Source organism: Grammomys surdaster, unplaced genomic scaffold, assembly GCF_004785775.1.
Source record: "Grammomys surdaster isolate TR1022 unplaced genomic scaffold, NIH_TR_1.0 256, whole genome shotgun sequence".
NCBI lineage: Eukaryota > Metazoa > Chordata > Mammalia > Rodentia > Muridae > Grammomys > Grammomys surdaster.
The window spans coordinates 708,806-722,009 of record NW_021604697.1 but is presented as its reverse complement, the minus strand read 5'-3'; the positions used below and the strand labels follow the sequence as shown (position 1 = coordinate 722,009).

General features: G+C 40.4%; 1 protein-coding gene across 1 annotated transcript; it reads right to left on the bottom strand.

The window, feature by feature from the left end:
• Nucleotides 1-11,266: 11,266 nt before the first annotated feature.
• LOC114627699 (olfactory receptor 52L1-like) lies at nt 11,267-12,262 on the bottom strand. Its single transcript, XM_028775590.1, has one exon. It carries the CDS (start codon nt 12,260-12,262, stop codon nt 11,267-11,269), a length of 996 nt encoding a protein of 331 aa, XP_028631423.1.
• Between the last annotated feature and the right edge of the window lie 942 nt (nt 12,263-13,204).

Genomic DNA, 13,204 nt, shown 5'->3' with positions numbered 1-13,204 from the left:
GAAGGAGGCAAACTCTGAAGTTACTGTTATGTTTCACATTGTAAAACGTAATTGCAAACTTCTAAAACTGGGTTGGTTGTATTAGTTGGCATGTCAACTTACTATGTAAATAGCATCTAGGATATATCAGGCAAGAATTCATTGAAGAACCACATAATCAGATCTTTCTCAACTTGTTCTATCCAAAGCATCCCTTCCAACACAGAGTACCACGTGTTAATGTATTCCTTGTCAAGCTGAGACACAGCCTTCTGTATGTTTGGCTGGTTTTTGTTATTGTTTCTGTTGTGGCTTTTTGTTTTTGTTTTGGAAATTTTGTTTTGTTGGTTTTGTTTGTTTGTTTGTTTGTTTGATGGGGGTATGTTTGGCTGGTTTTTGTTGGTTTTGAAGACCAGGTTTCAGCATAAATGCCAGTCCTACTTTGAACTCTTGCTTCTCCTGCATCAGCCTCCCAAATGTTGGAATTATGGCCATAAATCACCACACCCAGCTAAGTGGGTTGTTTCTGCAAATTATAGGTGTCTATTCTGTAGAAAATAAGAGTATCACTGTTAACTTGAAAGAGTGTGAATGACTACATTGGGTGAAAAAAATAAATGACCAGAGAGAAATTACAGAAAAACTAATCTTGAATTCACTAGGGAACTTTTCCATGGGGACTTTGAAAGCAGAGTCTCTTCTACCTGAAACTTTTCTTTTGAAACAAGGAGATGTGGGCTGTGAACCAGACTGTCAGAGCTTTCTCTAACCTCCTATACCCACTGTGCAGCAACAAACTAAACCCAGCATTTGTGGCTCTATTCCATCCCACACCACAACCCCACTGCAGACCTCTTCTACCGACTAGGCAAAAGAAGGCACAACTTGCCTAGTGCCTCATCCACAGCAGTAGATGGAATCCTTGTATAAAAGCAGACAGCTGAAAGACCACACAGGAGGTGCCTCCATGCATGTCCACTCATCCACAGTTCCCCACAGCTCTCGCATCCTTGACTTCCTATTTAGTAGAAGCCCGTGAGTCACAGATCCTTGCCTACTGTGTCTGCTGGTTGTTCTCCCTGCTTAGTCCCATATGTCTTACCCTCTTTCTACAGCCTGTTGTAGTAAAACCACCAGGACACTGGTGAAAAAAAAATCATGAAGGTCATAGGAGTTCTTAAATCTCACCTCTTCCTAGACCCAGATGACTAGGGAAGCAGACTTGGAGCGTAATGAGCTTAGGCATTAGGAACTCTATTTATGAAACAACTAAATTGCAATGTGCAGGAGAGATCGGTTTCAAAGTAAAATAGAAATAATAGAGACCTGGTGCAAAAGGCTAACTCCTAAACAAAGATAGAAGGGAAGGAAAGAGATTACAGGGAAGCTTCTTTTATTATTTGGGCAACATGGTACTGCATACCCTTTACTTCCATGATTCCACACAGTACTCCACGTGGTACTAAATTTCAGACTGAAATTTATGATGATAAATTTTATATGAAATCTGTATTTGTTCATTGTGATTTTTTTCAAGTAGATTAAAATTTCACAGAGACAACATGTTTTTATTTATTGATAAGCAAAACATGGGATTTTTAACTAACTACGGTATAGGAAAGATAAAAAGATTGAGTTATTTTCAAGAGAATCAGTAAATGATAGTCAGAAAATCTGAACTAGACAAGGAGCAGAGTGATCTGGAACAAGTTCCCTCCAGTAAACAGGACTTGCTGGGTTTGTTGTCTCATTTCCAGTGGCTTGAGAACTATTACATTATATGTTTTTAGTTTTTACAGTTATTTTTTATTATAGCATATATTTGTGATATAGAATGATGGTGTTCATCACAAAACTTTTTTTTATGTGTGTCATGTATTCTGATCATATCCTCCCACTTTGCCCTTTTGTCCTCCTCCTTCCTCTGACCTTCTTCTCCTCTCAAATCTTCCCTCCTACATTCTTGTCTGGCAAGGATAATTTTACAGTCTATATTCCACAGATGAAGAAAACAGGCAGTACTTGTCTTTCCGAGTATGACTTCACTTAACACAACCACCTATAATTCCAACAATTTTCCTACATAATTTCACTATGGATGAATAAATCTCTAATGTACATGATGAATTTATTCTGTTTATTTGGTAATGGGCTGTTAAGCGAATTCTATATCTTGGCTATTTTGAATAGTGCCACAGGAAATACAGACATGCAAACATCTCTGTAGGATGCTGACCTAGTTTTCCCACTGTTTTTAGATGAGAATGTAAATTTAGGGATGGCACACCTCAACACACTAACCTTCTTCTGCTTACATGGGCATCACCATCTAACTTGTGTTACACACCAACCCCTGCCACACACACACACTTGAGTGTGCAATCACCTGAACTCCATTCTGCCCATCACTCCAGAGACATCTGAGTCACAGCCACAGCTTCAAATCTGAGGAGAGCTGCATATCACAGTGAAAAGAAATACAGCTCTAAGGGAACCAAGGTCAGAGTGATTGGAGAACTGCAAAATGTATCCAAGGAATTTGAAGAAAATATACAAGAAAGACAGTGACATCTAGAAACTAGAAATAGAGTTAGAGATCACTGAACAAGATATTCAGATTAAAATGGAAATTATAATAATATAGGTATTTATTATTATTATTATTATTATTATTATTATTATTATTTGGAGACAGAGTTTCTCTGGTTGTCCTGGAACTCACTCTGTAGACCAAGCTGGCCTGGAACTCAGAAATCTACCTGCTTCTGCCTTCTGAGTGCTAGAACCAAAGGAGTGTGCTATGACTGCCCAGCTAAAATGGAATTTTTAAGAGAGGGGCTAGCAAACTTTCGTCCTGATAAACAGTTATGTAACCAGATTTAATGTGTGCCTCATGTCCAAGACCATGTAACTATGAACATTTCTCACAGAGTTAAGCAAAAGAAAACAAATAACTAGCACTCAGATCAATCACATGCAGCTATAGGAAGCTTGAAATGTAGTACTCACATATTCTCTCTCTCTCTCTCTCTCTCTCTCTCTCTCTCTCTCTCTCTCTCTCTCTCCTAACTTCTGTCTCTTCCTCTCAATACACATTAAACAGATAATTAGTTTCTGCTCAATATTCAAAGAAATCCCTTTAAATTGTTTTCTTTAAGTAAACCCAGTAGTCCCTCAGCCCCGCCATTCACTGACTCTTTGTTAGGCTGTAATGCCATATAATAAATACATTTACTTGATATTTTCAGTATTCCATTAAAGAGATGTTTCACAGAGCAAAGATGGCGGTATTTGGTTTTTAAAAAAAGCATCAGTGTTCTGTATATTTCAAATGGCTTTAATTTAATAGTTTTGGAATCTGATCACCAGAGTCAGTTATTAAGAGCTGCTTAGACTTGAGCTTTGTACAAGGAGATAAGAATGGATTAATTTTCATTCTTCTACATGTTTTCCTCCAGTTGAACCAGCACCATTTGTTGAAAATGCTGTCCTTTTTCCACTGGACAGTTTTAGCTCCTTTGTCAAAGATCAAGTGACCATAGGAGTGTGGGTTCATTTCTGGGTCTTCAATTCTATTCCCTTGATCTTCCTGCCTGTCTCTGTACCAATACCAGGTAGTTTTTATCACTATTGCTCTGTAGTACAGCTTGAGGTCAGGGATGGTGATTCCTCCAGAAGTTCTTTTATTGTTGAGAATAGTTTTCGCTATCCTGGGTTTTTTGTTATTCCATATGAATTTGAGAATTTCCTTTTCTAACTCTGTGAAGAATTGAATTGGGATTTTAATGGGGATTGCATTGAATCTGTAGATTGCTTTTGGCAAGATGGCCATTTTTATTATGTTAATCCTGCCAATCCATGAGCATGGGAGATCTTTCCATCTTCTGAGATCTTCTTCGATTTCTTTCTTCAGGAACTTGAAGTTCTTGTCGTACAGGTCTTTCACTTGCTTGGTTAGATTCACACCAAGGTATTTCATATTATTTGCAACTATTGTGAAGGGTGTCATTTCCCTAATTTCTTTTTCAGTCTGTTTATCTTTCATGTAGAGGAAGGCTACTGATTTGTTTGAGTTGATTTTATAACCAGCCACTTTGCTGAAGTTGTTTATCAGGTTTAGGAGTTCTCTGGTATCTCCTTGTACAAAGCTCAAGTCTAAGTGGATAAAGGACCTCCACATAAAACCAGATACATTGAAACTAATAGAAGAGAAGGTGGGGAAGACCCTCGAATACTTGGGCACGGGGAAAAGTTCCTGAACAGAACACCAATGGCATATGCTCTAAGATCAAGAATTGACAAATGGGACTTCATAAAATTGCAAAGTTTCTGTAAGGCAAAGGACACTGTCAATAGGACAAAACGACAACCAACAAATTGGGAAAAGATCTTTACCAATCCTACATCTGATAGAGGGCTAATATCTAATATATACAAAGAACTCAAGAAAGTAGACTCCAGACAACCAAATTACCCTATTAAAAAATGGGGTATAGAGCTTAACAAAGAATTTTCAATGGAAGAAACTCGAATGGCCGAGAAGCACCTAAAGAAATGTTCAGTGTCCTTAGTCATCAGGGAAATGCAAATCAAAACAACTCTGAGATTCCATCTCACACCAGTCAGAATGGCTAAGATTAAGAACTCAGGTGATAGTAGATGCTGGCGAGGGTGTGGAGAAAGAGGAACACTCCTCCATTGTTGGTGGGACTGCAAGATGGTGCAACCACTTTGGAAATCAGTCTGGCGGTTCCTCAGAAAATTGGACATAGCATTACCCGAGGATCCAGCTATACCACTCCTAGGCATATACCCAGAAGATGCTCGAACATATAACAAGGACATATGCTCAACTATGTTCATAGCCGCCTTATTTATAACAGCCAGGAGCTGGAAAGAACCCAGATGTCCTTCAACTGAGGAATGGATTCAAAAAATGTGGTATATTTACACAATGGAGTATTACTCAGCTATTAAAAACAATGAATTCGAGAGGTTCCTAGGTAAATGGATGGAACTAGAAATTATCATCCTGAGTGAAGTAAGCCAATCACAAAAGAACACACATGGTATTCACTCACTGATTATTGGATATTAGCCTAGAACCTTGAAATGCCCAAGATGCAACTCATAGGCCACATGAAGCTCATAAAAAAGGAAGACCAAGTGGGGGTGATTCAGTTCTTCTTAGAAGGAGCAACAAAATACTCAAGGGAGCAAATATGGAGACAAAGTGAGGGACAGAAACTGAAGGAGGGGCTGTTTCAAGACCACTCCACCTGAGTATCCATCCCATGTGCAGTCACCAAAAGTAGATGCTGATGTGGAAGTCAGGAAGTGCATGCCGATAAGGGCCTGATATGGATGTCTCCTCAGAGGCCTTCAAGAGTCTGACATATTCGGAGGCAGATGCTCACAACTAGCCATTGAACTGATCATGAGGTTCTCAATGGAGGAGTTAGAGTGAGGACTGAAGGAGCTGAAAGGGTTTGTGGTACCATGAGGAAAGCAACAATACCAACCAACCACAGCTCCCAGGGTCCTAACCACCAGCCTGGGAGCACTTATGGAGGGATCCAGGGCTTCAGCTGAATATGTAAGAGTGGAGGGCCCTGCCGGGCACAGGTGGAAGGAGAGATCCTTGACCTCATGAAGGCTGGACGCCCCAGGGGGTGGGAATTTTGAGGGTGGGGAATTGGGAGTCGGGGTGGTAGGTGGGGGTTACATCCATGGAGAAGAAGGAGGAGGGGTAAGGGGATGAGGGGTTCCCTGGTGGGTGGGGGATGGGGTAAAGGGATAACATATGAAATGTAAATAAAATATCCAATAAAAAAAATTAAAACAAACAAAAAAAAAAGAGCTGCTTAGCTGCATAGACCTGGCTTCAGCTTCAGGAGATATTTCAAACAGGAGAGAAGATGGTTCAGTGAGTCCTTGCTGCAGTCTGAGGACCTGTATTTAGCTTGCCAGGAGTCAAGTGTACTTGATAGCATGTACTTGTAATCCCAGCATTGGAGGTGAAGACAGGAAGAGCCCAGGGGCTTACTAGCCAGGCAGTCTAGCCAATCAGTGAGTTCCAGATGCAATGAAAGACGCTGTCTCAAAAATATAAGTAAGACTGAGAGTGATGGAAGAAGACACTTGACATGAACGTCTGGCCTCACCATCCACTCAAGTGCATGAACATACACACAGACACACACACAGACACACACACAGACACACACACACACACACACACACACACACACACACATCTAAACTTGAGTAAGATTAATGAAAAAACCTGAACACTCAGTTTTCTGTGAGCTAAAAGTAACATCACTGCCTTCAACTGCAATTATATATCCTATTCTCTATCCGTTTCTGCAGATCACTGTATCCAAGTTTAAATGTAGGATGTATTTATACTCTCTCCACTTGAGGCTCTTGAGCTTCATATTACTAGAAGAACAATTTTGAATTCAAATGATGCCCTTTACGTCACTCCAGCTGGTTTTCCTCTGTCCACACCACTCGTCCTCTCATTCCTCAACCACCTTTACTTGACCCCAGATCACAAAGGTGGCAGCCCTAGACACAAATTGCTCAGTGATGACAGATGGGTGCTGCAGAGGCTTACAGATAGCAGTCACAGGCCAGACTCCATGGCAAAAAAGCTGTTCATGATGAAAAACTAGAGGTAGCAGGTAGTTTATTTTATTGAGATTCATGGCTATCAACATGGCAAGCATGTAATACACAAGTACACTACAATGGCCTGCTCAGATGAATTCATCCCTCCACCAGCTCAACCGTTTTTTAAAGATTTCTAAATTCTTTTCAATCACTTCCTTCCTCCCCATCTGTAGCACAAAGGCAGCAGAAATATCAGATGCAAGTTCCTCAGTTTCTCATGACAGATATGTAAGACCAGCAAACTCCAAGAGATACTAGCTCCCTTACTGCAATCCTTCCATTCATGGCTTTGAGTCCATATTTTCCATCGTAGGAACTTTCTACTAGATTCTCTAACTGCTCAGACTCTCCTGAAACCTTTGCCTGGACATTTAAGACACTTGTGTCTCTCATTTCATGGTAACTGTTTTTAACTGTTACATGCCCCCACGTAGTGGAAAGCCTTCATTTTTAACAATGTACTAAACCTTAGGGATCAGAATAAGATATTTTCATATGTCCAGTCAATAATAACTCTTAGGAAATGATTCTAACACTGAGGCTGACCACAGGAAATCTTCTGCTTTGGTTTGGTTCTGTATGCTCAGAACACTGTGTCCCATCCAGTACACTTAGTTTAAGGATTGTGTTAACTCGAAATGATTGCCAGATTAGAGGCTGCTGCAAATTCATTTAGAGTAATAGTTTAGGAATGTAAAGGTATTTCAACTAATTATTACTTTCCAAACATGTGATTGATCTCAAGATGAGGGAACTGTGGTAGCAAGAAGGAAATCAGATCATAGAGAAGTCCTCTTCAGTTGTGTTCAGTTGTGTGTGTGGACTCTACATAATCATTAGAAGAGGCTTTCATTCACATTAGTGTGGACCTTGCTGAAAGAAAGCAATAATCACATTTTTTCATCAACTTTCTACCAGTGACTCATGGACCTGGGTGCCCAGTACCCAAAAATTTAGCCCTGTTCCACCTGCGTAGGCACCCTTGTATCCAGTACAATGGGACAAGTAAGACCACACAACAGTCCCTCCTTGGAGAAACTGACTTCTGAGTGTATACACTTCCCCCAGACTGGCCTTTCTCTATATCATAAGACTGTGGAGAAAGTCTCTTGTCGAAAGTTTTCTGTTGACATAGGTTCTGTGGACACAAAGCATCACTGAGCCCCTCCCTCAGCCTGGAACACACAGATAGGCATTGGAGAAGATTCTGTCTGAGAAGTGAGCTCCAGCATCCAGTAGCCAGAGCTTGGAACTGCTTCCCGCATGACTGTAAAAATCTACAGGATTTTGTGCTGTACAGTTCATTCCCAGGTTTTTCCCCAGCCAATGAAGAGCTGTAGTACTTTCTGGGCACAGAGCTAAGAAGTCAAATCTCTTCAGGAGTTTAATTTTATGTTTTAGAATTACTCTAAGAAGCCTCACTGAAAGTAGATTCTCTCGGTCCACAAAAGTACCAGAGATCAAACTCAAATTCTAAGGCAGCAGATGCCTTCTTCTGTGAACCACCTTATCGGACCTTGTTGTTGTCTTCTTTCTTCTCGGGGTTACTGTGTGTGTGTGTGTGTGTGTGTGTGTGTGTGTGTGTGTGTGTGTACATGTTCTTGTTTGTGCAGGATGTATATGTGCATTTGTATAGGCCAAAGGACAGACAACCTTACCTATTGTTCCTCAGGCATGATGTATATTGATTTTTAAGACAGGTTCTCTCACTAGCTTGGGAACTGTCAAGTAGCCATGCTAGCTGGACAGTAAGCCCACGGGATTTAGCACTCTCCACCACCCTCACACTAGGATTACAAGTGTGGGCCAGCAAGCCTGATTCTTTTTCTTTATTCTCATTAATTAATTTATTTATTCCCTTTGCATCCAGATCACAGCCCCCCTCTCCTCCTAGTACCCCCCTCACATGCCTCCAATCCCTCCCTTTATTTCTGAGAAGGGTAAGGTCCCTTTCCTGGATACCAACCCACATGATACCTCAAGTCACTACAGGATTAGGTACCTCCTCCACCACCCTGAACAGGTGGTTCTGAGCTGTCTAAGAAAGCTGACTGAGCAACTTAGTCTATGGGCAGCAACTCAGGAAACAGCATTCCACCACAGCTTCTGCTTCTGTTCCTGCCACTAGATCACTGCTTTGAGTTCTTTTCCAGATGTCTTTCCATGATGAACTGTAAACCCTAAAAATCCTTTAAATTTATAAATTTAAAATAATATATTTATAAAATGAAATCCTTTCTTCCCCAAGCTGCTTTTTTTCTTTCTTATGATCTATTCTCATCCACATATCTTTGCTACTAACCACAGAACCAACAACCAAAACCCAAACCAATAAGATTAATATCAGAGTCTCATTGACTTTATCAATTAATTTCGAGGAAGGCTTAGAGTATTTTAAACAGCAAACATTTTAGTCAGTGTTTTGTCACAGCAATAGAAATCTAACTAAGACAGCAGGCAAAAGTAGGAATAGATTACAAACTCAGTTGAAAATAAAATATGAAAAGATGCAACTTATTGATCATTTGACTATAATTTAAAATAAATAAATAAATAAATAATAAAACATACAGTAAAATGGTTTAAGCAAACAAATTCTGAAAACTTTTATGGAAGGAAACTATTAGAGATATACTTCAGGCAGAAGATACATATTCCATTCAAAGTTCCAAGATAATATATGTGTATGTATGTATGTATGTATGTATGTATGTATGTATGTGTGTGTATGTACATACGTATGTATGTATGTATGTATGTATGTATGTATGTATGTCTATATCTATGTATAGTGGGTATGTGTCTGTATTAATAATGTGTGTGTGTGTAGTCGTGAGTGTGCCATAGCATGAGTGTGAAATTCAGAAGAAAACCTCAGGTGTAAGTCCTCACCTTCCATCCCATTTGTGACAGAGTCTGCTATTCCCCACTGAGTACATCAGGTTATCTAGCCCAGAAGCTTCTGCCTTCTCTCTCCCAGGCAAGCTTTGGAATTAGACGTGCTACCATGCGTAGCTTTACATTAATTCTAGATATTCAGGTTTGTGTGGCAATCTCTTTACACACTGAACCATCTCACCAGCTACAATACATACTTTTTAAGGTTAGTGTGCTGCAACAAATATTTCCCAAATATATGTGGATTAATCCAAACACAAGTTTATTTCTATTTTAGATTCATCACAGTCTGTGATCTAGACAGCATCAGGGACACAGGCTCTTCCATATTGTTGCTCTGTCATCTTCAACCATCATGTGGTTGAAGAAAGCCTTTACAGAGCTCATGCCCATATCCACATTCCAAGATTCACCATGTGATAGTAGTAATTAGGAGAGTATTTTCCCTTTTATAGGTTCCCAAACAATATGGCTCTACGATCAAAAAAGATTTTCCTCTCAATGGGTATACTATGCCATAGCCTGAATTTCCCTAGGACAACTTAAAAGAGTTGAAGTTCTAGATACACCTACTAATAAAAACATAATTCTTCCTGAAGAATACTTTACATCCACCCTCACTACCCTACCATATATGCCAGCCACACTGGACAATGTTCAGTCTCTTTGAAAGAAAAGTACTCTTCAGTGGTAAACTGTACAAAGGATGAAGTGATAAGAAGCATTGGCTGCCCTCTTCACCACAACAGCATACCTTCATCACCTTAGCATCATAGCTCAATGGAGCAAACCAAAGTACCACACAAGTTTAAAGCACAAAGAACCTTAGATGGTTGTTCAACTCTAAGTGTGGCAGTCCTTCTGTGAGTTTTTACCTGGTTCCTATCTTCAGAAATAGATGAGATTACTGATGCCACGATATAGTTACCATTTCCAAGGAAGAAACTCATTTTAAATAACAACATTGCTTCTACATTTACTGAAGCTGTGCATCAGAGTCTAGTACAATTTGCTGCCTTTTTTAGATGCAAAAAATTTACAATTGCTTTTATTAAGTTAATACTTATAAAACAGGTGTAATTAATACTTTGTCTTGTCTGCTATTTATACTAAGCAAAAATATGAATAAAATATAAAACATGAACCTTTTAAAAAGGAAATCACTACATAGAAATACATTTTTTCTAGAAAATGCCTGTCCAAGAATAAGCTACATATAATACCTAATTCATTTATTTTTGTTTTAAATAAATAAGTAACACCTACATTACAATGAAAGGTGGTATTTCAGCAAGTGACCATTTTGCTTCCTTTAAGAGACATCATGAGCAAGTGATCCGCATCCACTGCATTGGCTTAGAGATTTTGAAGTCACTATGAACCAACCCTCAATCAGGCACAGATTTGTCAGTCTCGTTCCATACAGTGTTATGTGATCAGTTATTGGATTAAGGTAAAAAAAGAATCCTATCCCACTGACAGCAGTGGAGAGTTGTGGGACTTGAAAAGAATGATAAGATGAAGGAGAAATAACCATAAACACAGATACCCAGATGTATCTCAGTAGTATGCTGAGCCATATGCCTGTGGGTATTCTCTGCACAGACAAATAGGAGTAGAAATTTTCATTGTCAAATCACTTCTGCTCCTACACTCTATAACAGCCATGAGCTCCTAGTGGAGTCTTCTCTAGCCAGTGATTAGGATGTGTTCAAATTGATGCTTTTGTGTATAACACCCTGAGTACTCGCTGGCGGATCTGTCGAGTCTTCACTCCATAAACAAGAGGATTGAGGGCAGGTGGCACAAGGAGATAAAGAGTGGCCAGCAGAACATGGACATGATGGGGAACATGTTGGCCAAAGCGGTGAGTGAGGAAGGAAAACATTCCAGGGACATAGAAGATGAGAATAACACAAACATGAGACCCACATGTGCTGAAGGCCTTAAGTCTGGCTTCACCCCCTGGCACCTTCAGCACTGCCTGGAGGATGAGGGCATAGGAAATGCCAATAGCCAGGACATCTACCCCAACCACCAGCAGTGCCACTGACAGCCCGTAAGCTCGATTCACTGTGGTTTCAGAACAGGCAAGTTTTACCACAGCCATATGTTCACAATAGGCATGGCTTATAACAGTGGCTCTGCAGAAGACAACATTCTGCAATAGGATGGGGAATGGGATGAGGAGGACCAATCCCCGCACCAGCACCACCATCCCAATGCGTCCTATAATCCCTGGATGTAGGATGATGGAATGACGCAGAGGATGGCAGATGGCGACATAGCGATCCAGAGCCATGGCCACAAGTATGCCTGACTCCATAGAAGAGAAGGCATGAATGAAAAACATCTGAGTCAGGCAGACAATATACCCAATCTCATGGGCATGAGCCAGGAGCACTGTGAGAGTTTTGGGCGCAGTGGAGGAGGCCAGGACCAGGTCAATAGCAGCAAGCATTGCGAGGAAGAGGTACATAGGTTGGTGCAAAGATGAGTCAGTCCAGATAATGAAGACAATAGTCACATTGCCCACTAGAGCAAGGAGGTAGAGGAGACCCAGGGGCAATGCTATCCAGTGCTGAATTTCCTCCAAGCCTGGAACACCTACTAGGAAGAAAGGGGGCTGGGGTTGCCTCCAGCTGGAATTGCTAAGAGCCATGAACAACAGCACAGAGAAAGAAGAGTGCAAAGACACCAGAGTCATGACTTCTCCATTCTTAATACACTAAGCCACTGGAGATACAGGTACCAAGTTCATCAGAAGAACAAGGTGACTTAACCTGCAACACAAGGGAATAAAGTTAGATTTTAGGAAGAAAATCCTTTCTGGATACATCTTTACAGGTGAGTATTCCACACATCTGAACTAGACTGAGTCCAGCTGTCATGAGGGATAAGAGTAAACACTGAACACAGCTGCCTTGAGAGAGATGCTATCTCTGCCACTCAATGACTCATTTCAAAACTGTCAACTTGAAATCACAATGCTGACTGTGTAAGTGGTGCTGAAGGCTAAGTCATCTGTCACCTTGACACTCATCTCCTGCAGCCTCATGACACAGCACTCAGTAGTTATTCCTGCGTAGTCTGCACCCCACATCTTCTCCCCCTCATTACACGTCAGTTCCAGGGTTTCAGGATCCCTTCTTCCTCTTTCCTATGTCAGTTACCATTGCATGGTTTTAACTGGTTAATATGCTTCATTTCATTCCAAGTGTATCTTTAGTGCAAAACTATCTCTGAGAAGCACAACTCCATTCCTCTGTTTGCATCCCTAAGCCCATACACTCAACATTCAAAGCTGGTGGCTTACCCAGTCTTCCCAGACACCCTACATTGTGTCTGTCTATAATCAGTATTTGTGTGGATAAACCCTCATCTATGTATCAAAATTGAAAACTGACTTTACTAATTTTACAACTGATACTTTGTATCTTTTCAACTCTCCCCATTGACCTTACCTTTAACATCTCGCAGGTGTTCTTTTTCTCAGCTCCCAGAGCTGCCTGTATTGACAATCCAGCTTTTTCTTACCTGAGCTTTTCCAGACAAAAAAATTTAGGTTGGAGAAACCTTTAATGTAAACTCTAGCTGTAATACTCTGTATCTTTGTTGTGAGGTTTTTAAAATTTAACTTCCAACCCTT

Bases quoted from the DNA above. Each gene is read 5' to 3' on its own strand.
- LOC114627699 (XM_028775590.1), bottom strand. From the start codon at position 12,262: ATGACTCTGGTGTCTTTGCACTCTTCTTTCTCTGTGCTGTTGTTCATG.